This window comes from Eptesicus fuscus, chromosome 5 (genome assembly GCF_027574615.1).
Source record: "Eptesicus fuscus isolate TK198812 chromosome 5, DD_ASM_mEF_20220401, whole genome shotgun sequence".
Taxonomy (NCBI): domain Eukaryota; kingdom Metazoa; phylum Chordata; class Mammalia; order Chiroptera; family Vespertilionidae; genus Eptesicus; species Eptesicus fuscus.
In genome coordinates this window covers 31,347,072-31,371,815 of record NC_072477.1, presented here as the reverse complement: position 1 = coordinate 31,371,815, position 24,744 = coordinate 31,347,072, and the positions used below count along the sequence as shown (strand labels likewise).

At 37.4% G+C, this 24,744-nt stretch overlaps 1 protein-coding gene across 1 annotated transcript in view; it reads right to left on the bottom strand.

Moving 5' to 3' along the window:
* KCNH5 (potassium voltage-gated channel subfamily H member 5) overlaps nucleotides 1-24,744 on the bottom strand; it is a 258,352-nt gene that overhangs the window by 50,685 nt on the left and 182,923 nt on the right. Inside the window, exon 10 of the mRNA XM_008138968.3 lies at nucleotides 14,853-15,049. Within this exon, the coding sequence (XP_008137190.1) occupies nucleotides 14,853-15,049 (197 nt within the window). The remainder of the gene's footprint in view (nucleotides 1-14,852; nucleotides 15,050-24,744) is intronic.

The window sequence follows — 24,744 nt, the reverse complement described above, 5'->3', positions numbered from 1 at the left end:
TCACTTCCCCTAACAACGGGAACAAGTTAGAGATGCCCACTTTCACCACTCCGGTTCGATATAGTACTGGAAGTGCTAGCCATAGCGATCAGACAAGAAGAAGAAATAAAATGCATCCAAATTGGAAAAGAAGTAAAACTGTCCTTATTCACAGATGATATGATACATAGAAAACCCAAAGACTCCATTAAAAAAAAAAACTACTGGACCTAATAAGTGAATTTGGCAAAGTAGCAGGATACAAAATTAACACAAAGAAATTTATGGCCTTTTTATACACTAATAATGAACTCACAGAAAGAGAAGTGAAAAAAAACAATCCCATTTACCATTGCACCAAAAAAAATTAGGATACCTAGGAATAAACTTAACTAAAGATATAAAAGACCTGTACTCGGAAAACTACAGGACATTGAAAAAAGAGATGGAGGAAGACATGAACAAATGGAAGAATATACCATGTTCATGGATTGGTAGAATCAACATCATTAAAATGTCCATACTACCCAAAGCAATCTATAAATTCAATGCAATCTCCATTAAAATACCAATGGCATACTTCAAAGACCTAGAACAAACTCTCCAAAAATTCATCTGGAATAAAAAAGACCCTGAATAGCTGCAGCAATCATGAGAAAGAAGATCACAATACCAGATATCAAGCTATACTACAAAGCCACTGTTATCAAAACTGCCTGGTACTGGCACAAGAACAGACATATAGACCAGCAGAACAGAACAGAGATCCCAGAAATTGACACAAGCCAGTATGCTCAATTAATATTTGACAAAGGAGGCAAGAGCATACAATGAAGACAAGACAGTCTCTTCAATAAATGGTGTTGGGAAAACTGGACAAATACTTGCAAAAAAAATGAAACTAGACCACCAACTTACACCATACACAAAAATAAACTCAAAATGGATAAAGACTTAAATGTAAGATGGGAAACCATACAAATCTTAGAAGAAGCCATAGGCAGCAAAATAGCAGACATTTGATGTAGCAATATCTTTACCGATACAACTCCTAGGGCAATGGAAACTAAAGAGAAAATAAACAAATAGGACTACATCAAAATAAAAAGCTTTTGCACAGCAAAAGAAACCATCAACAAAACAAGAAAACTCACTGCATGGGAGAACATATTTGCCAATGTTATCTCTGATAAGGGTTTAATGTCCAACATTTACAGGGAACTCATACAACTTAACAAAAGGAAGATAAACAATCCAATCAAAAAATGGGCAAAGGACCTAAATAGACACTTTTCGAAAGAGGACATTCAGAAAGCCAAGAGACATATAAAAACATGCTCAAAGTCACTAATCATCTGAGAGATGCAAATCAAAACAACAATGAGGTACCATCTCACACCTGTCAGAATAGCTATCATCAACAAATCAACAAACGACAAGTGCTGGAGAGGACGCACAGAAAAAAGGAACCCTCCTGAACTGCTAGTGGGAATGCAGACTGGTGCAGCCACTGTGGAAAACAGTATGGAGTTTCCTCAAAAAGTTAAAAATGGAACTCCCATTTGACCCAGTAATCCCACTTCTAGGACTATATCCCAAGAAACCAGAAACACCAATCAGAAAGGCTATATGCACCCCTGTGTTCATAGCAGCACAATTTACCATAGCTAAGATTTGGAAACAGCCTAAATGCCCATCAGCAGATGAATGGATTAGAAAACTGTGGTACATCTACACAATGGAATACTACGCTGCTGTAAAAAAGAAGGAATTCTTACCATTTGCAACAGCATGGATGGAACTGGAGAGCATTATGCTAAGTGAAATAAGCCAGTCAATGAAAGAAAAATACCACATGATCTCACTCATTCATGGATAATAAAGAACATTATAACCCAATGAACAAAAAAATATATACAGAGGCAGAGCAGCATCGAACATACTATCAAACTATAGCAGGAAGGCTAGGGAGTGTTGGGGGGGTGGAGGTAAGAGATCAACCAAAGGACTTATATGCATGCATATAAGCACAACCAACGGACGCAAGATACTGGGGGGTAGGGAAGACCATGGAAAGGTCAATGGGGGAAAAAAAGGAGACATATGTACTACTCTTTGTAATACTTTAAGCAATAAAATAAAATTTTTAAAAAAGAGTAATTATTGTGCTTGGGGGATGGGGTGGCATGGGAGAGGTCAATGGGAGAAAAAAGGAGACTCGTGTAATACTTTAAACAATAAAGAATTTAAAAAATAATAATTCTAAAATTAGCCCAGCGATTTTCAGAATTAAAAAAGTGAATAAATCAGAAATCTCTTTTTTTGTTATTTCCTGCTTCTTTCCTCGAAATACCTATTCCCCCAGGGGTATCCAGATGTACTATCAGAAATCTTTGCTTTAAGTTAATTAACTCTGCAACATTATCACTCAGCCATTCAATCAACAGATGTCTGCAGAGTGCTGGAGTGCAAAGAGCAGTTGAATGTATGAGAGAATAGACATTTCTCTATCTCTAAGAACTTAACAGTCAGTGTATGGGGACAGGGCATCTATTCAATACACATAACCCTGCAAATTAACATATAGTAACTATCAAATAAATAATACAGCAGTGTATGCTACAGAAGTATTAAAAAAGGAGAGATCATGTGGAACTAGCACATGGGGAGGGAAACGGAAAAGGTGGGGCCAAGCTGATCCTTGAGGAGGAGCTGAAGTCACAGGATAAGAAGACCAGTATCCTATATAATAAAAGGCTAATATGCAAATTGTCCTCTTGACCGAGAGTTCGACCAGGAGCTCGACCAGGAGGTGGGTCCGGCCAGCCAACGGCTCGTGGCCCCTTCCCCTGGCCAGCCCTGCCCTCAATCATCCCCCCACACCAATTGGGGGCGGGCCAGCCAGACCCCACCGGTGCATGAATTCATGCACCAGGCCTCTAGTCTTTTATATAATAGCAATTCAAATGACTCATATCATTTTCCTTGTAATATATTTTCCAAGTTCACTTCCATTTTTTATCTTTATATTTCACTCAAATTTGTGATCTCAAATTTTTAGTTTTCAGAGAAAAAGTATTTTTATAACTAAATAAAGAAATACCGTTGCCCCATCTTTCCGTGTAAAATAACTTCTGTTGCTGTATTAGTGGCTATACTTTGACTTTATTACTGCCCTAGTCACTTTTATTAGTTAGACTTCATTTTGATGAAATGTCAAATGCATCTCTAATCTTCTTTAACCAAAATTAATCAGCTTCATGTTTGACAAACCAGAAAACACCTGAGTACTAAACACCTCCACTGCCTGAAATTGAGAATAAAGTAGCAGGTTTAGAAATTGGTTAGGTTTTTCTGAACAATGTGAAAACACTTGGTTAATTTTAAATTCTATGGCATTAATTATGATTTTATTCCTGGGATTTAGATATTTAACCATGGAAAATACAGAGGTACCTAAGCAACCAGAAAAGAATGGATAAGTTTGTTTTATAAAGTTTGCTCAAAAGCTGGGAATTCAAGTCTCTTATTCTGTTTGGTATAGTAAAGCTGGCTTACTCATTAAGCATCAGATACATTTTCATATAATTATATTTGTTGTAAGTCTATTCTGCTGACAGACTCATTCTGATTGATTTAAAATTTTTAAAGCTCTCTCTCTTTGTCTCTGTCTCTGTCTCTCTCAGCATTGCTTGAGCTTCATTAACGTTGCCAAGCTCCACAGAATTGCTAGTTCACAATTAAAAACACCTCTCTTAAGTAATGTGTTAAGTAGAATGCCACAGGAACTCAACAACAGAGATTTTTTATCGTGGAAAAGCTACCAAACCCAAATTTACTTTCATATTCTTCTCAGGAGAGCAAACATCCGCTTTAGGACCTACTTTGCAAATACTTTGGAGAAGTCAGCTGTGTTAGAATAAAGGGGATCAGGCCTGTCAGTCACTCTCTTTGCTCCCACTTCCCTCCTCCATCCCAACAGCCCAGAGAATGTCCTCCTGGCCTGTGATTTCATTCAGTAACAAGCCACCCTGTGGCTGCCAGGTGCGGAAACGTTAATGCGAACAAGCAGGCAGTCAGCCTCATCTGATGGAGTCATACATCCCTCAGCCTGAGCTGCTCTCTTGGGCTCGCTTTCTGTGGGCACAGCAGACCCTTCTTTAGAAACAGCACCCTCCACAATGGCTAAGCAGGTCATTCTACATCCTGGTTTCTGAATTCCTGAGCAGAAGGAAACATTGTTTTCTCACTCAAGACGGGGTATGTATCTTCCTGTCCTGGAAAACTAACTGTCAAAGGACCTGTGTGACATGTCACCCATTGAATGTGCTGGAACTACGATGCACTCCACAACCATATCTAAAGCAGTTGCTAAGGCACCTATTAAAAGAGGGAAGCAAACTCCTGGCCAGGGTCCAACGCCCCGCATTACCTTCGTGTGCTGCCATTAGGGAAACTTGGCTGCTTCTTATGTGCAGAATTAGCAGTTAAGAGTTCTCATTCTGCAATTCCCATTGTGAGTGTTCATTTCCTAAGGGACTGAAGCTCTACCAATGAAATCACTCTCCAGAGGATGAAACTGTGGACACAGAACAATTCCCAGTGAAGTCAAATGCTAACCTCTAGGAATGTTGGATGAACCAGGTATAACCTGATTCAGAAAGAAGGGGCACGAATGAAGGACTTTCTCTGGAAGAAATTACTGTAGCCCTGCTGGGACATCTGAGTGTCCCTGGCTATTTAATAGAATGACTAGATTTGATTCCTTTGGGAAAAGATCACTTGATTGGGATATCAAAATCTATGAAATGCGCCTCCCAGTGGAGGGGGAAACATGGACATTCCAGGAAGGCAGCTGCCATTTTGGTCATAATAGTCAACTATTCAGAATGCAATCCAACCACAGAACAGTCTCTATTTTCTCATTTGCAAAGTGCATGTAATGTTTAAAATGTGTTAATTACAATATTTATTTTACTTTTTTTTGTCAACAGTCTGAATTCACAGTAATACTGAATTCACTGTAAACATCTTGAAACTCCTCCTCCTAGTAACCAAATGCTTCTCAAAATATTTTCTGGTTGTAAAGTGTTGCCAAGCTACCCCCTCAGAAGCAGCATGGAAGCTTTTATAATGTGTGTCTATTGAGCTGTAGATATTTTTCAGGTACCTCAGAGAACAGAAAAATATGAGTCAATGGATTCAACTCAAAAAGTGAAGGGAAGAACTCACTACAATGACAAACTATATGATCAAATTTAGACGTTATGTTGGGGTTTGGGAAGGAAGGACCCTCCCCCAAGAACTCAGCCTAAAAATATATTAAAATACAAGTCCATAAACAGATACAAGTTTAATATTATACATATATCTTATTTTTTTCAAGCACAGATAACATCCACTGACTTCATTTTCCAGAAGAGAGAAGTAAAAAGAGACATAAGGAGATAAGTCGTATATTTTAAAAGTGCATGTATTCCAAACTTAAAACAATACCGAAAGGCATTAGGGGAGAAAAATAATACATGCCTTTCATTCTTCATAGGAATTCTTGCTTTTTCATTCAAAAGGAGTATTTCCTTTAAATAAAGATGGTGTGATATAGCACCATGGTTTCAGTGGTCCCTGGTCAAATAATAAGTGTTCAGAATTAAGATGTGGAAGACATATTGCAAATGAACAGTCTGGCATCAGCTATGATGCCCCCAGAAAGGCACTACTGTAAGGCACAATTCAGCCCTAAAATAAAACAAATGCTGAAGCATTGCACCTGAAAATGGATTGTTGCTATGTTGAGGGTTCCCAGGAAAAAGAACTTATAAAATACATATTTTCTTGTGCTCAGAATAAACTCTAGCTTTGAAAAGAGGCACTGTTGAACAATAGATAATATAATGTACTGTCAAGTATGTTGGTAAATTATTGAATCCAGTCCTCACTCTGAACTTGGGAAACTGTCCTTAAAAAATTGGAGGCATCATAGAAGAGTGAGAGTTCTGTGAACCTATGTCCTGGTAACTAAATGTGGAAACATCGCTATTCCATCTGGAAGCAGACCAACAGCGAGCCCTAAATAGAAGCAGCTGAAGGGCTCAAAGGACTGCATAAATAGGTCTCTGCTTCATTTAAATGCACAAGACAAACTCCTGGAATTGCTGAGAGTCAGCCTCCTTCTACCACCATCAGTGGAATGAGCGCCAGCTCAGAGCTGAGAAACTGAGGTTGGAACCTCAGAGCAGCTATCAGCTGTGTAGCCAAGAGCAAGTCACCTCATCTCTCTTAGCTCACTCTCCGTGTTGTGTGAACTGCCAGGCAGTGAGCTACATCAGTGTGGATACAGCTCAGTTCAGAGGGTTCAAAGTTCTACACACCATACATGTGAGCAGAGCTACTGCCAACAGGCCCAGTAGTGCACAGTGAATTTGCAATCCTGATCATCAGTTGAGGTCATGAGAGTTAAAACTACTGTCTGCTTAGAGTCCAGTGTGGTAAGTCCTTTAGAATGAGATTAGGGTACTATTCTGGAAACCACGGCCCCTGGCATCATGTGAGTTTAATTCACTCAATGCTCCTGTCCAAACTGCTGTGCTATTCTGAAAGCACATGACAAGCTGCTACCTTGTGGCAGAATCTGCAGGTGAGAAACTGCAGCTACAAGTTAACTCCAATTGTGATTTAACACGAATTAGTAATGGTCATTTTCATAATCCTATTTCATAAGGTTCTTTGCCAAAGTGGTTAAGGGTATCATTTGTTTTTCTGGAGGATAGTGATTATTCTAGTCAGTATTGATAAAAGCTGGGCTGGGTGGCATGTCTGTTCACATTTCATTCATTCACTGACATATTCACTCAATTATAGCAAGCACTTCTGCTTATTGCAATAACAGGATCACAGGAAATTCCTACTTTATGGGGCTCTTTGCTTAGGTGAAAAATAGGAAACCATGGCACCACAATCAATGCTATGAGAAAAGTAAGCATAGATACCGTGGACTACGGAGTTTTACGGAAACCATACTGTCATTTGTCCCAACTGTGGACAATGTTTTAGTAAGTGATTTCTTTTTTTCATGGGATTAAAAAATTATGGATTTCTGGAAGGAGTATACTCCCATTTTTTTCTTAACTGATATACCAGTGTGGGCATCAGGGGGAAGAAAGGAAATTAGTGAAGTCAGAACACCCATTATTACATTCCTAGATCATTTCTTTCAAGATGCCAGTACTGAAATGCATGCTGACTGCAACACATGTACATCTAACAAGCCCTCTAGGCCTGTTTCATATTCAATTCCATGTGTTTTCCATCCACAAAAGGTAATTGCTATAGAGATGCTTCATTGCTCACAGAAAAAAAAAAAAAAAAAAAAGGTATTTTGTGCTGCTAGATTCCCCATGATAAAAATGCTTTCTAGAAAGAAAAACAGTTACTGAGTGCTAGCTTGTTCTAATGCAAGAGTGAGCCTGAACCACTATTTCTTTTTTTAAATATTTTTTATTGCTTTTTACAGAGAGGAAGGGAGAGGGACAGAGAGCTAGAAACATCAATGAGAGAGAAACAGTGATCAGCTGCCTCTTGCACACCTCCTACTGGGGATGTGCCCACAACCAAGGTACATGCCCTTGACTAGAATCGAACCTAGGACCTTTCAGTCTGCAGGCCGATGCTCTATCCACTGAGCCAAACCAGTTAGGGCTGAACCACTATTTCTTACTCCTGGAACATTAGAATACAGGATTGGTGCTATACTTAGCTAATAAAATTGCCAGCTGGGTTCAACTGCTCTCTACTTAAGGACAGTGTCATCTGTGGGAAAGGACTCTGGCTTTATGGGTTAAAAGAGATGCTGCAAGTACCTCTCTGTTCTGTTTTACCAATTTTCAATTTGTATTAATTATTCTGGGGAATTTTTTTTAAGTTTAAATGAGAATCTTTTCTTAAATCACTGTAGGATTGCAAGAACATTTTGCTAGTCTTGATAATTAAGCATTGCCCAGAAGTTAAAAAAATCAATACTGAATGCTGATGCTACTGTACATCCCCAACAAAGCAGACCCATTTCAGCTGTCTTGATTTTAAATTTTAAAACAAACAACAAATGGGGTTGTTATTGACTGAATGTTTTTGTCCTCCCCACCAAATCCATATGTTGAAACCCTAAGCCCCCCAGTGTAAGTGTATTTGGAGATAGGGCCTTTAAGGAAGACATTAAGGTTAAATAATGTCAAAAGAGTAGGGCCTTGGCCCAATAACATTAGTGTCCTTAAAGGAAGAAATACCAGGAAGTTCATTCTTTTTCTCCAAGTGCACGCACAGAGGACAGGCCAAGTGAGCTCCCAGTGAGAAGGCAATCAATCATCTGCAACACAAAGGGAGTCTTCACCAGATATCAACCCTGCCTGCACCTTGATTTTGGACTTCTACCCTTCAGACTATGAGAAAAATAAATTTCTGTTTAACCACCTAGTCTGTGTTATTTTGTTATATAAGTCTGAGCAGACTAATACAAGGATTAATATTAAATTAATATTAAATTAATATTGTTGAAAGATCCCAGATTAGCCTATGTCTTGAACTAAGGGATATAGAGATGATCAATAAAAATGAGTATAAACCAGAAGCAAGATGGGTCTTTGAAGCAACAATAGAGGCCTTTCTTTGAGACCACAACTAAAGGGCAAGTGTCAGTTTGGGATCACTTTTGATCAAGGTCCAGTGGGTTCCACTCCATGACAACAGTAGATGTACTAGAAACATGTTCTCTGGAGCTATTTGACTACAAAATTTTGATTACATCAGCAACAAATTCAGGGAACCCATGGAATGAAGACCATGGCCAATCATGGTCAGGCCGTGACCACAAGAAAGGTTTACACTCACTAACACAATGGATATGGTCTTCAAAAGGGAAACCTGTTCTATTATGCAACTAGAGGCCCAGTGCATGAATTTGTGAACCAGTGGGGTCCCTCAGCCTGGCCTGTGGGATCGGGCCAAAACCGCTCTTCGACATCCTCCCCCAAGGGGTCCCTGATTGCGAGAGGATGCAGGCCAGGCTGAGGGACCTCACCAGTGTACAATCGGGGCTGGGGAGGGACACGGGAGGTTGGCCAGCCAGAAAGGGACTGCGGGAGGGCTCCAGGGCATGTCCAGCCCATCTTGCTCAGTCCCGATCGGCCAGACTTCAGTAGCAAGCTAACCTACCAGTAGGAGTGTCTGCCTCCTGGTGGTCAGTGGCTGTCATAGCAACTGGTCAACTGGTCCACTGTCTGCCCCCTGATGGTCACTGCACATCATAGCGAGCAGTTGAGCAGCCTTAGCATATTATTAGCATATTATGCTTTAATTGGTTGAACAGCTGTCCAGTCAACCGGACACTTAGCATATTAGGCTTTTATTATATAGGATTTTAGCCTATACTGACATGTTCAATCTTTATAATTTTTCAAATTTCAGTTATCAATATACTTATTTGAGTTTTTGGAATTGGCCATATAATAATCATAATTCTCATTTCTAACAAAGAATTGTTCTCAGCACCAGCTCATTCCATGCCTTTTCCTGTTATCAACCAGGTTTCAGATTTTCCCAACTCTACATGAAAATACTTGTTTTTCTTTTCTTTCTTCCTTCCTTTATTTTTCCCTTTTAAAAAACTTAACAAAATTTTAGTATTCATAATTGCTACATTTGGCAGTAAACTTGCCAATATTTTTTTTCATAATTTCTAATGTGAAAGTGCTAACCTCTTAAAAAATAACAAAGTCCAAAGATGAAAAAGTAGGGGTCTTGTTTAATGTGAGAAAATTTCTTTTTATAGATGCTTATACTAGGTGGTACAGCAGCCAGAATAGCTCTTAAAACTATAAGCAAGGAGTACATCAGAACACAGTAATATCAGCAAAGCCAGATTTTCCATATTCAGCAACATCACTTGAACAATACTATATGTAAGTTACATGCTTTTACTAAAACAAGACCCTTCACAACGCAAGTGACATACCTGCTGTGGCCATACCATATACAATGGCTCATGCTGAGCCTGGGAGTCTTGATTAGCACTCTGAACACTACGTATAGCTTTCTTTTTTGGCTCCACTATTAGTTTTACTCTGAAGCAGTGTGAAAAACACTAAAATCAAACTATTAATCTCATACAAACTCATACCATGTACCGTCCTTCTTCCCTATTAAAAATGAACACAATTCAGAATTGCATTTTACTCCTAATTTTCTACATAAGGCTTCTAATCTGGGCTGAACAGCAGAAATACAGCCAGCATGAATTTGTGCACCAGTGGGGATTCCAGTCCCACCTCTGCCGCTAATTACCTAAGTCAGTGGTCAGCAAACTCATTAGTCAACAGAGCCAAATATCAACAGTACAACGATTGAAATTTCTTTTGAGAGCCAAATTTTTTAAACTTAAACCTCTTCTAACACCACTTCTTCAAAATAGACTCGCCCAGGCCATGGTATTCTGTGGAAGAGCCACACTCAAGGGGCCAAAGAGCCGCATGTGGCTCTCGAGCCGCAGTTTGCCGACCACTGACCTAAGTGAACTTGAGCAAATCATGCAATTCTCTGGGTCTCAGTTTTCTCATCTTTAAAGAAAATAGATTGGAACTAGACAATCTGCAAGATCCTTCCTTGCTCTAGAAGATTTCTCTGTTTGAAATAAAATTCTAACTCCAGCATTGCATCGCCTCCTGGAATCCCTGCCTATTTCCTGGGATGAATTAGATTAATCTCCTCTATGCCCCCTGGGTGCCCTGAGGGTAGCCCTCTCATAGCACCTATCTGACTCTAGTATGATGTATTCACCTGACTCCCTCACTCGATTGCAGGCTCCTGAAGAGCAGGCACTTGGCCTTTTACCTCCCTTACCCCATAGTTACGCAGTAGGAGCAGGATGGTTGTCTACTGAACATATACTGAGCCGGCCAATACTCTCTGTGCCACACTTTATCAAAGTGTCTCACCAGAAGAGGTACAGAAACTAACAAATAAGACTCTTCACTCATCCTATTTAAACAGTCAATCTGGAGGAAAATATGTTCTGGCTATTTTGAAAGTGGAGAAAATACTTAGAAATAATAAAAATTCCCAGCCACATTTAAGGTTGTTAGAAGTGCTAATGTAGCATTTATTTTAGGTTTCAAAGAAATGGGATATTCCTGACGGCCTCGTGGACAAGTATACCCACCAATTTTAAAATACTTTTTCTTCTACACTCACAAAGCACACTGTCAGGAGGTGTCAGCATCTTTTATGGGGTAAAGGTTATAGTGAAATGACCAAGATATCTGCAGATTTGAAGAGAATAGAGATTTTTCATCAACCTTTATAAATGGTGCATTGGTGGTCCTTAAGACCACACCCAGGTCGGATGATGTGCTAAGAGGACTCAGAATTTAGTGTATAGTCACGGCGTTGGCTTCCTACAGGATACAAAGCAAACTAGCAAAGGGAGACAGTGGGTGGGTGAAGCCCAGGGGTCGCTAAGCACAAGTTTCCAAAGGTCCTCTTTCTAATTCCTTCAGCAACAAGTCCTGACAACACTTGGGGAAGTTGTCACCAGGGAGGCTCACTAGGGACATGGTGCCCAGCATTATTATTGGAAGCTGGTCACATGCCTGGCACACACCAAATCCAGACTCCTGGAAGTAAACGGTTAGCATAAACCACACTGTTTGAATACAGAGTGTGGCCACAGTGAGCCACTCTTCTCAGGGTTGGCAACCCTCTTGAAATTCAAGTTTCCAGATGCCAGCCAGGGCCCCATGGCACAAGCACGTCTTTCAAAGTACAGCAGTCACGCCTGCTGTGTTAACTCCTTTTACATAAATGGTAAAAGGCACTGAGTGCAAAAACTGCTTTAAAAGTCCGATTAGAATCCTTTGAAATTTAGATATCACCTGTACTGGGTGCGCCGCTTGCCTTCTCAGACCCGTTCAGAAGGGCTGGTCCTTAGGTTAATAAACACGGTTTTGGCATTCCAGAGAAAGGTAGCTTACAGGGGTCAAGCTGTGTGAAATAAATTCCTAAATTCCAGCTGTTCAAGCCCCACAGTCTGTGGTACTTTGTGACGGCTGCCCAAGCTAAGGCAGCTGCTGTCACTCTGCAGTGGCAACAGTGAGTAGTGAGACACAGACAAAATGGCCCTCAAATCCTAAAACATCAACTTTCTGGTCTTTGACAGAAAAAGTTGCCGACTCCTGCTCTGGTTGTTGGATGAAATTACCAGTTTTATATAAAGGGGCTTAAGGATGTTTAGCGAAAGTTATAGTTGCAAAACAAAAATATTATTGTTCCTTAATGGGGATAAAGGCAAGCTGCTAAAGCACTGTGGCATGCCTCCCTATGGCAGCCACTGAGAACTGCACAGCATACAAGCCGCTCACTCAGCCACTGGATCTGCTCATGTGGCCAAAACTGTACCCAATGATGATTCTAAATCAGGGCTCTCAAAATCGGATCCCCCAATCTACTAGGAACACACCTTTAAGTATGGTTAAGACAGTTCTGAGATGTTAGTAGCACACTAAAGATATGGTTTTATTATACAATTCACAGCAAATGTTAATTGCAAGAATCCTTACAATAATAGCAGTAAGAATAAAATATTTTTTATTAGTAGCTCATTTGGGAATGATTGAGCGAATGAGAAACTGTAAATTGCAGAGAGTGTGTCAACTTCCTCATCGACAAAATAGATTATACAGGGTTTTCTTGTCTGTGGGTAGTTGACATTTAATAAGGTGAGTTATTATATATAAAATATGTTGAAGTACCTGGCTATAAAATAGGCTCTCAAAATGGTAGCTATTCTCATGAATCACTGGAGTGTATTTTCTCAGATCTCCTTACAAAAACTACTTGATTTTGTCTCTAGCTTCTCTTCCTATCAGAAGCAATCATGCTGGTATGTGCACTCAACTCTTACAACCTGTGTGTGTGTGTGTGTGTGTGTGTACACATGTGTATGTGAGTGTGAGTGTTGCACGTGTGTGTGTGTGTGTGTGTGTGTGTGCACATGCTCAGATGTATGAAAGAGAAAAAGGGGCAATAGAGCTTTGGGATGAATTCATTTTGAAGAACCAAAATTTATTTTCTCTTGGTGAGTTCTTAATTATCTGTCTATGAGACCTTGCATTGTAAACATACCAATTGGTGATTAGCTATTAATCCCTCTGGGGCTGAGTTTCCTTCCTTGTGTGTTTTGAAGAGAAAATAACGGCCCTTTTTTCCCCACAGGAATATGATAAACATCAGATGAGATTCTGTGTAAACAACATGCTTTCAGGAGGACAGTGACAAATAAGATCACCGTAACAAGGGCTGGAACAGCATAGATAGGAGTTTTGATAACCTTGCAGTAAGTGAAAAGATTCCAAAACTGGCAAAATTTAGATTGTAAAAGACTTAAAATATAAGAGCTTCAAATATCTAACAGACTGCCTTGTAGAGAAGGAATCTGTCATTGGAGAAGGTAGAGCATACACCAAAGGAGACAGTTTTGCTTAATACTTAAAGGGATTCAGAGCTCCCTAACAAATAAGCAACCCTTACTTTATATATGGCACTCCTCTTCCACATTTATCACCACCTTAACTTTCAATTACTTGCACAAATATACGTTTCCCAATAATTGTGTTTCACATAATATTCGCAATTGACTGTAGGCTCCTTGACGTAAAGACTCTGTATTTAGTCTTTGTGCTGCCAACAGCTCTTTACATTTTGTCTTGCAGGCTGTGGATGCTCAATAACTATTTGTTAACAAAAATAGAGACCAAAAAATGCTATTCAAGAACAGAACAAAATATTGTGACACAGCTAGTATGAATATGACTGCTGCAGCCTTATCCTCCTTTAGAACCCGGAGTAGGGAATTACATTGATTTGCTTATTGTCATTTCTCTGTTCCTACGGTAGAGAAGTTAATTTGTCTCTTGGATTGACTTTTTTCCTCCATGTTAACTACAGGGAAGGTTCAGTTTAATGGGACTAGAAGGGAAGGCTTGTTATTTCAAAATATTTCACCACAGTAGACAGCCAATCATTTTATATGAAATTCCTTCCGTGCAGTTATCCAAATGTGTATATCATCCTTGGCAATAAAAGAGCGCTATCTAATGTCCAAAGACCTACAAATCAGAGCTAGGAGATTTCTTTATGCAAATTAAATCTGTGTCACGCCATCAATAAAAAAATAAAATGGCAATGAAGATTATATTTGCATCAGCAGTGCAAAGTAAAAAACATCCCTATACCTATTTGTAGGACATGTCAGTGTGGTTAATTATTTTTTGAGATAGTATGCTTGGAAAGAATTAATAGGGAATAAGAATTAATGGAGAAGGAAGTTTTAGAGTGAATCAGGCCCTGGCCAGTAGCTCAGTTGGTGAGAGTGTTGTCCAACCAATGAATGTTCTCTCTCTCTCTCTCTCTCTCTCTCTCATCAATAAAAGGTTTAAAATGAATCAGGAGTATATAATATACAACCAGTTTGATTAATTTTACCAGCTTTAAAAAATCCACATAATAGAGAAAGAAACACTAACAGTAATTTTTAGCAGTGTTATAAACCCCGAGAACTAATTATGGTATAGCTGGTTGCTTTTCCTCAAGCCTGTTTTTCATTTTGCATCTTAAACTGCAATGATTCAAATCTTTATCCATATATTCAGGTGCTATTTCCCCCTTAAAAAGTAAACAAAAGATAAATAAAGGGAAAGAAAATGATGTTACTTCACATTGCTGGGATGTACTCCTGAAAATTAAATAACTTTCCAACCCTCCACTAATAAAGCATGACATAGTAACCCTCTGGATAATAAAAGGGGAAGTGGATCCAGATAACATACCCGTTTCCTTAGATTGCAAGTAAGAGTGAGATTCCTTGAGAATGAGTTTGCAAACGCCGTGTAAAAGTCCAGGACTTTGAGCAAGGCTTCTCGCTTGATGATGTGGAGGTCACAGTATGTCAGCGCCCGGACATTGGCACACGCGTGAGCGAGGGTGGTTTCCTTCCAGAAGATGTCTCCAAATACATCACCTTTCCCTGAAAAATAGTATAAGATATGTATTCAAGCATCTACATTAGTTCCTAACCTAACTACTATTTTTATTCCGTTTCATATATGTATTGATCTCCTAGGATAATTTTAAGCCTGAGTGTGGGACCCCATCTGTACACATACTAGTATAACAATTTACAACACTTTTACAGAATATATGAAGCATTCACCCTGAATTCAGTTCTTGATGGAAATCTGGAGTGATATGAATAAGTGAGATCAGATGGAGAAACCAAAAACCTCATTTTAACAAAGTTTCATTATCTTTTGCCACCTTCACTTATCCCATTCTGACCAAAAGGAGCAAGAGAGACTTTTTTTTTTAGTTTCATCCCTTCTTCTGTCCCTTCTGGTACATATAACACTAAAATAAAATATACAAGATCTACTGTTACAGCCTTTATAAATCTGGAACTGATTCAACATATATTAAACATACATTATTCAGCAACTAAGCTTTGTGCTCCGGGCACACTAAAACTTACGACGACTTATTCTCCAAGGAGGCTCTCCTCCCTCCACCAAGCCAAACTTATACTGTACACGTCTTCAGGGCACAGCCCAGAGAGCTACCATACACAATTACAGAGCCTAAGGAACTGAGTTTGGTAAAACGTGGAGACCCAGATGTGTTATGCCATAAACAGTTTCATGAAGACTGCCCTACTGTAGTCAAATGTGGATGTCTCTTTAAAACTCTAGCAATCACATACAAACCTACTACTCACTTCAGAGTTCATTCCAATTGGTGACCTCAACTCAACAATTCATCATCCCGAATTGAGAGTACTTAGTTGCCCTTCCTGTTGAGGCAGCTCCGTAAGAGCCCCTGGCATAGGCAGGTGGGAAAATCTTCTTACAGGTAGTCTGCCAATCACTTACTCTTTCTGCAAATATTTGTTCTCATACCGAAGATTAAAGTCAGGCCAGCCAGACCAACAGCAAGAAAAAAATAACATGTAACCATAGAAGAATGTGTGTGTGTGTGTGTGTGTGTGTGTGAGAGTGAGAGAGAGAGAGAGAGAGAGAGAGAGAGAGAGAGAGCCTGAGAGAGAGAGAGCGAGCATGAGTGAGAGAGATTACAGATTCTTTGCCCACACATGCAGTTTGGAAATCCCTAGAGAATTACAAGGCACTAAAGCATTCTCAGATAAAAAAAAAAAGAAAAGAAAAGAAAACACTTATATTATTGAGGAGGTAATTAAAATCACCATGTAATCATATGGTCAGCACAAAATAAGCATAATGGATATTTATTTAATATTGAGAATTTCATTTGTTTCTGAACCCTCAAAAATTCCTTTTAGTTAGTGACACTGACAACTCAACTACTGTCTGATAGCCATAAATTTGTCAAAAAAAATGAATAATTATAGATCTGAGACCCAAATAATGTGTCAAAGGCTACAGAGCATCGTAATAACCTAAAGGAGACTTGGTACAAAAATTTAAAAGATAAACCCTACCTCCACTTACACAGATAAATTTCAGAAATGGCATTCTCTTTAAATTAGTAATTCTAATTATATGTATTTATTCTAATGACATTATTAGAACTACCAATTTACTTAAAAATGTTCATTAATATTTACTATATCCAAAAAAGGTAGAAATAAGACAAATATAAATGAATAAATAAATTATGGAATATTATGCAGCCACTAAATAAATTGAAAAAAGGCAATAGAGAGGTGTTCACATTATGTAAAAATAATAAAAGCAGGATATTAAGTCATACACATAGTATGACCTCATTTTATACATTTATCCCACCTGCCAGAAACACGCACATGCACAAAGCAAATGCATTAAAATGGTAGATTCTCTCTGCATTATGGGATAATGGGTAGATTTCATTTAATCTTATAATTGATATGTATTATTTTTTTAACAGAAGAGATTGACAGCTGTTATATTATCGGAGTCCCTGGTGCTATGAAAATAACAGGGCTTTTAAAGGGCTGCTTTGATTTACCTCTTATTTCTTTTGCTCTATCATCATTGTTACTCTTACTATATGGGGGACTAGGGATGTTTGAAGAGACAGAAAAGGGTTATATTTTCTTATGTTTCATTTCTGTGACCAGTTCTCAAATGATAACTCATAATACAACCTCTCACCCATTTATAAGTGCTCATTGGTTTTCAACTATTTGATTTTTATGTATAGTAACCATAATAATAATCAATGCCTTTGACTTATTACAAATTTCACTCTGGAAATAAATCAAGAGATTGAGAACCAACACATGTAATGTTCACTGTAGTATTATTAAGCACAATCCCAGATTGGCATAAGTAAATAAATAAATGTCCAATAACAATGGAAATTTGTCTAACTACCTATCATCAATTCATACAGAATTAAAACTAGTTTTTGAAATAAATGCAAAAAATGTTTATCTTCTAGTGATAAAATTTTAAAAAGATAAAAAGAAATATATGATTATGATCACAGCTATCATAAAGTACATAAAAATGAAACTCCAAGACTAAATGAATTGTGAATGAATTATCTACCTCTTAATTTCTTGAAGAAAAATAATCTTGATAAAACCAAAGTATATTGCATTTTATTATTCTATGTTGTTCTGTATAGTATATTATGTTGCTATTAATTTGTCAGTTGACAAATTGTGTTAATCAAAGGATAAAAGACTAAAAGAGAATGTATTTAAATAATTACAGCAATCGGCTTCAAATGATGTAATTTTTTTTCTACTTTATGTTTTCCAAAATGTTCTTTAATAAGTCTGCTTAATTTAAAAATAGCAAACTATTTTCACAGATGTTTTTCCTTACACTTTTAAATAAAACTAAATTAATAAAATATGTACACATACCTATGAAATAATAAATAAATATTCATTGATGATAAGTACATCATCAATAGGTAAAATATACTCAATATATAAATAAATTTCCCCTTGCTATTTTTAATTATGGAAGCATTCAAAAGTCTGTTACATATTTTATTTTACCTAACTAATGAAATGAAAACCCTTACCATATTTCTATCAAAAAATTTAAATTTGAATAATTAATATATTTAGTATCTTAGATAAATAAAAAGCCATGATGTGGAATGAACAGAATTAAACTAGACTATAAACTCATGAGGGCAGGGAATTTCCTCTATTTTGACCACTGTCATTAACCTCAATGCCTAGAACAGTTCAAGAGCTCAACAAATATTTATTAAAGAAAAAATACATATTAGAAAAGGAGAGAAGGGGGAGAAAAAAACTGGGAAATGCAAGATTGGAGGTAGAATTGAGGCTCTGCCACTAAGTGTGGCTTACATCAGGTTACTGAACCTGGATCATCATCTGTTCCTTTGACTATAAAGGGAACCGGATAGACAAAGAATAATGCTTAAAGTTTCTCTACATCTATAATTCTATAGTGAGTCAACTCAAATCATCAAATTATATTTTCAAGGTAATATTTTGTCAGTGTCTCCTTGTCAACACACACACACACACACACACACACACACACACACACACACATACACACGAACTTTAAAATCTATGGCCTCAATTCCAAATCCTATTACAAGTTTGAAAAAAAAACAGAAAAGTTAACTGACTCAATCAAAGTTAAACTTACCCCCTGTTCTCCCCTCTAAAGTTTATAGGAAAATAGCAAAATTAACAAATGTGGATAATGCTGCTCCCAACATCAGAACTGGCATTACATAGTAAGAAATACTAATTATTTTATAACAAAGAATTTCCATTGTCATACACAATATATCAATTGGAAATTAATCAACCATTTCAAAATGTGCTTATCCAGTTATCTCTATCACCTAATAGTCACTCAATTCACAGTTATTCAAGAAATATTATGCACATTTACACTGAGTGATCTGTAGAAGCTACAGGTTGTGGAGATATGAGATTATGTATGGAATATCCAACAGAGAAGTACCCATCTCTTCATTACAAAGATTTTGCACATTTCCAGGGCTGGGAACTACTGTTCATCCTGATGAGTGCAGAATATCTGATGCTAGTTTTTAGGTCAGCTCCCACTTAATGTAAGTAGTCTTAGCTATAAACATTTTAGAGCTTGAGAAAATGAACCTTCCCTCAAAGCCCTAAAATTAGCAGAAAAGCTCACACTCAACATGAAAGTTGTTGTTTGGTCTATTTATATTTTCTCAGTTCTTTGCATTAAGTCTAATGAAGTAGTTAACTTCTAAACCACAGAAAACACAGGACTGTAAAATAGAAGCAAATGTGAAACATTCATAGAGTGGGAAACTGAAAAATTTGAAGACAAAATAGAGACAGAGTTACAAAATAGTTAAAGGATTAATACAGATCATGGTATGCTTGGGGATTATGGTCTCCTGAGGTGCTGGTTTTACAGCCAGAGTGTTTTTTAAAATATGGAACACATCATTTGGTGAGTTAGTGACGTGGATAAATAAATGCATACAAATTATCTGTTAGTCATCAGTGGATACAGCTTTCTAATATAGCCAACAAATCCCTAAAAATATAGCATTTGAAGTTTACTTAGTGAGTGTGTGTGTGGGGGGGGGGTGAGGGGGTATAGTGATAGCTCTATTTTGGTGATTCTTCTCTAGAATGAACTTAATCCATTTCATTTATTAGACAACCCTTCACTTTAATTGATTATTGCAGTAGGCTCATAAAGTATATTATAAATACATATGCACAAAATATAGTCATTTATAAATAAACAGTATGAGTTTTTAAATTATACAATTTTAAGAACTTTGAGTATTTACAAACAGCAAGTATCATAAAGTAATATTTTCAAGGAAAATAACAGAAATAAGATGATGAGTATTAAAATTTCAAAACTATATAGATTTATCCTATATAATAAAAGCCCAGTGACTGAATGGTGGAATGATCAGAACGACTGGTTGACCAGTTGCTATGATGAGCACTGACCACCAGGGGGCAGACAGTCAACACAGGAGCTGCCCCTGGTGGTCAGTGTGCTCCCACAGTGGGAGCGCCGCTCAGCTGACCAGGATGAGTGGTGCTCCCACAGCAGGAGCAGCCACTCAGAGGGCGGGTCCACAGCCACTTGGCTGACCAGGATGAGCAGCACTCCCACAGCGGGATGATCCCCGCAAGCCACACCCCCCACCAGTGCACGTATCCCATGCACCGGGCCTCTAGTTAGAACAGAATCTTTTAAAACATTTATAGTTGATGCCTGCCAATCCTCAATGATTAAAGTCCAAAGTCATTCTGTTGAAAAATTATATTGAATGCAAACTTGTAGGTACTTTTAGATAAGTAAAAAAAAAATTTATCTACTAAAAAAAAAAAAAAACTAGCGAAGCTTATAGATTTTTATTCTCATACACAAAGAATGAGCCAAGTAGCTCTTATTAAGTAGTTGTAAAAATTGAGAGTATCCTTAAACTTGAGAGTATGGGATGATGGTAACCACCTTTAAGAAGTTAGATTATATGGTAACACACAGGCTGGTAATCCTAAATTTGGCACCTATTAGTGTTAAGAACAAATTAGTTATATATATATAAACCTCAAAATGTGCCCAAATCAAGAAAGTTATAGCATATTATTTAAAAGTCCAAGAAAAATACTAAATTGAAAAACAGTTACATCTTGAAACTCTTCTGTTTTCTTTTCCTAAGAAAGGATTTGGAGTTGATGCCTATAATAATGTTCATATTATATAACAAAGTCTTATAACTTTCACATATGGGAGAAATTAAGGCTGTCCTATTCACCCCATTTAATTCATGCAACCAGTGTCCTAATGCTAACCTTAATCTGGAACATGGGCTGTGTGCTGTGTGGAAATAGAGACATGCAAGAAATAAAAATCCTACTCTTAAGAATCTTTAATTTTCTAAGTAAAAGAGACATGCCAGAAAATTTTACAAAACAGGAGGTTGGGAGAGTTCTATAGGACCAGGATAGGCAAAGCACACAAACACAAACTGTTTTGGACTTGAGGGGATTCAGGAAAGAACTCACAAATAATATCATGTTTGAGTTTAATCATAGTTGAGCCTCAAGGGGAAGGGCAGTATTTGTGGCTGACAAATAGCATGAGCCCGATCTGCCCAGGGAGTGATGAACGTTAGCCCACTATCCAAGAAACCTATAGGACATAGAGATAGAGCCAAGTCTAGAAGGAAAAACTGGGACCCAATAGTGAGAACTTTGAATGTCATGCAGCAGATTCTGCTTAATCCTGTTTTAAAGAGGAAACCACTAAAAGTTTTTGAGTTAAAGAGAATCATGACCTGTCCAGTACTTTGAGAACAGAACTAACGACAGGGTGAAGAGTGGAGAAGGGAGCACTGTTGGAAGGCTATTTACCTCACTGTGAAACAATAATATTGTATTTCACAGATTACATACATATAATTTCACCTTATCTCCACAACCACCTCATCAAGAGTGAAGGCAGTGACAACAAGGGTAAAGAGAAGAAGATACAATAGATATGATGGTAATAAAGAAAAGCTCTAAAATATGCCTATTGATTTGAGTGAAGTAGGAGTGATCTATTTAAGATACTCAAGGAAAGAAATGTGAATCAAGAATTTCATATCCAGCAAAACTGACTTTCAAGTATAAAGGACACAAACCATTATCACCAACATAAAAGAACTCATTATTGTTCCCATAGATCTTTCCTAAGGAATTTATTAGTGAAAATGTTTCAGACAATCAAAATACCTAAAGGGACATTGACACCAAGACTAGTGGTAGCAATAACTAATATTTATTTGTAGGACTAAGACGAAATAAAGGTTAAAAGTATAGTGTGTATGGCTACATGCTCTGACAATGATTACATATAGCATAACTATTAAAAATGATGGTGGATGAGAGGCGACTAGAACAAGTATGGCTGGGAAAATGCAGATGAAGCTTTCTGTAAGTGGATGTCAGGGCCTTAGGTAAACAAAAGAGCACTGAGAAAAGCAGGCCAAGATGTCCCGCCCTAACCACAGAACATCAGCACTTAAAGGAAGAATGGAGGACTCAGCATGAGAACTGAGACAAGTCACAAGACCAGGACAGACTCAAGGGGTAGAGCTGCAAAGGTTTGTGGCATTCTTGCAATCCTGGAGCATTCCTGAGAGTTTCATTTCCACTTTAATCCCTACACACTAGATGAAATATGAACTCTTTCAGGAACCAGATGAAAAACCCATTCACGGAACTTAGGATCCTCATCTTGTGTTCTGAGGGGTCATGAGACTCACACTCTAAGTCAGGTCTTCCCAGTCCTACACACTTGCCTGGTAGTAAACCCGTCACTAGGGAGAGGACCATGTTTTTATGTACTTAGTAGCTGATTAATGAATGGTCTTATACTCAAGTAATGTTTGGTAAAGAATTTTTATAATATACACTGGAATGGTACTTAATAGTGTTGTTAGAAGAACCTTTTTTAAGTAAAAGGAAACAAATTGGTAAAAATCTAGGCCCTCTATTTTCTGTCAAGATTAAGCAAAATAGTTGTATAAATTCAAAATGGTACTTAAAAAGTCCTGTTAAAGAAAGCATCATGTTTATAATGTGATGGTTAAGAGAATGGGCATAGAGTTAGACATATCTGGGTTCAAATCCTGTGCTCACCACTTATTTTTTTAGCTGTAACCTGGGGTGAATCATCTGATACTGCAGAGCTTTGGTTTCTTCATCCATAAGATAACTATATTAAATGTGTTCTTCACAGAATTAAAGGATTTGATGTAATAATGCATATAAAATAATGAGTACTCAATAATTATTGGTATCCAAATCAGACAGACTTTCAAAGGGGCCTGAAGGGCATTTTTCATAAATACACTTTAAAAGTTTTGATAGGAAATATTACAAATCAAAATGTATTTATGAACTTTAAATTTTACTTAAGCATGCTAGCAGTTACATTTTATACTCAAGTTGCTAAAAAGCCGATCCAACTGAGAAAACTGACACAATAAATTATATTTTAGAAAGATTCTTGCAGTGGCAGCAGAACGTAAAACTGGAGGTTGGAGATGATGACAGATTGCAAGCAGACAGGCCTTTCAGATGCAAGCACAGCCCAGAACCAAAATTTTAAGAGCAGTGGTCATGGGAAGGGTTATAAAGATAGGATAAAGAGATACCTAGGAGATGGAATACACAGACTTCGTTTTGAAGAATGGTAAGGTTAAGTTTGAAGTTGAATCTAAACTACCAGATTATGTCCAGAAATCTATAGGCTGAGGATCTTTAGAATGTACAATTTGAGCCATGGATAAATGATGTTATAAGCACAATTTGGAAAGTTTAAAGACAAGCATACATATTTAAAACCAAGTACTAGTTTGCCCTTTATAAAAATGTCTGACTTAACTAAAGTCATCATCATAATATGTAGAGCAAACCTACCTGGTTCATAGTTCAGCATTTCAAAACATAGAAATGTGGATGCAAAAATAATTTTCTAGGGCTTGGGAAATGCCCATTTAAGGATTTAAAGTATGAAGCACTTCTAATAGCAAGTATACAGAAAGAAATCTTAGGCACAGAATAAAAGTCACATTTTCACAGGTTCTCAAAATAGCAAAATATTATTCATTCACATCTCAGATGTTCTTCTTTTTGGAATAAAAATAAGAAGCAGACATTTAATTCTGAGAACCATAATTTATAAGTTTTCCTTGATAATGCACAAATATTGATAAGATATGGACTGATTCTAATTAAAATCAAACCTTAATCCAGGTACTAGAAATTACCTTTTTACACTATTAAGTTCATTTCATCCTGTCTTTTCCTTCTTCTCCTACTCCCTTCCCCTCAACCGCAAAACAACATCTAATCCTTCCATCCAAACGGTACATAAACAAGCATAGTTTTCTTGGGAATTTGAAGTTACAATTAAAATACTTATATACAGACTGTCTGAGATTAATGATTCCAATCATATGGTTCTAATAATCAGTAAACACAGAAAGGACAAACTGTGAATGCAGCGAAACAAATATCTTAGAATCTGGGTCTATTGTTAATGGGGAAATGCCATGCCATTTTTATAGTCTCTAGAAGGTACAATAAACCTCATTGAGTCACTTAGAAGGAACTCGGCTATTTTAGCCATACCCGTAAATCTGTTCACATTAGGTAATTATAGGGTTGGAACTAACATGCAAGAAGATATGAAAGAATATAAAACATTATGCATGCATCATGAACTGAATTTAGAATTCTTTCATAAAAAGTGGGAAGGTCAAGAAAAAGTGGAGGTGTAGGAACTGAAAGAACTTCAAGTTGAAAAAAGACATGAACTGCAATTATCTTCATTTGCCCTATTTAGAAAAACACTTTGAAGCCATCCTTCATTGTTAAAAAAAAAAAAAAGAAGGTATTTGTTGACTACATTTTTAATCTTTCCGTTAATTAGTTATGCTTCAGAACTCATTCATTAAACACCATAGGACTTTTGACACACTAAAGAATTATGCACCTACCAAAATACTGTTTAGAGGCAAGGATCCAAAAGAATAAAACTGCACCTGTTTTTTGGATCCAGAGATGTTAATTAATTTTAAAATGACCTTCCTTCTCTTCCTTGCAACCGGCAAAATACCAATGTTAGGGAGAGCAAGGCCTGCACATTTCTCCTATCAGACCAACTTAGACAAATTCTCATTTTTCCAAGTGTA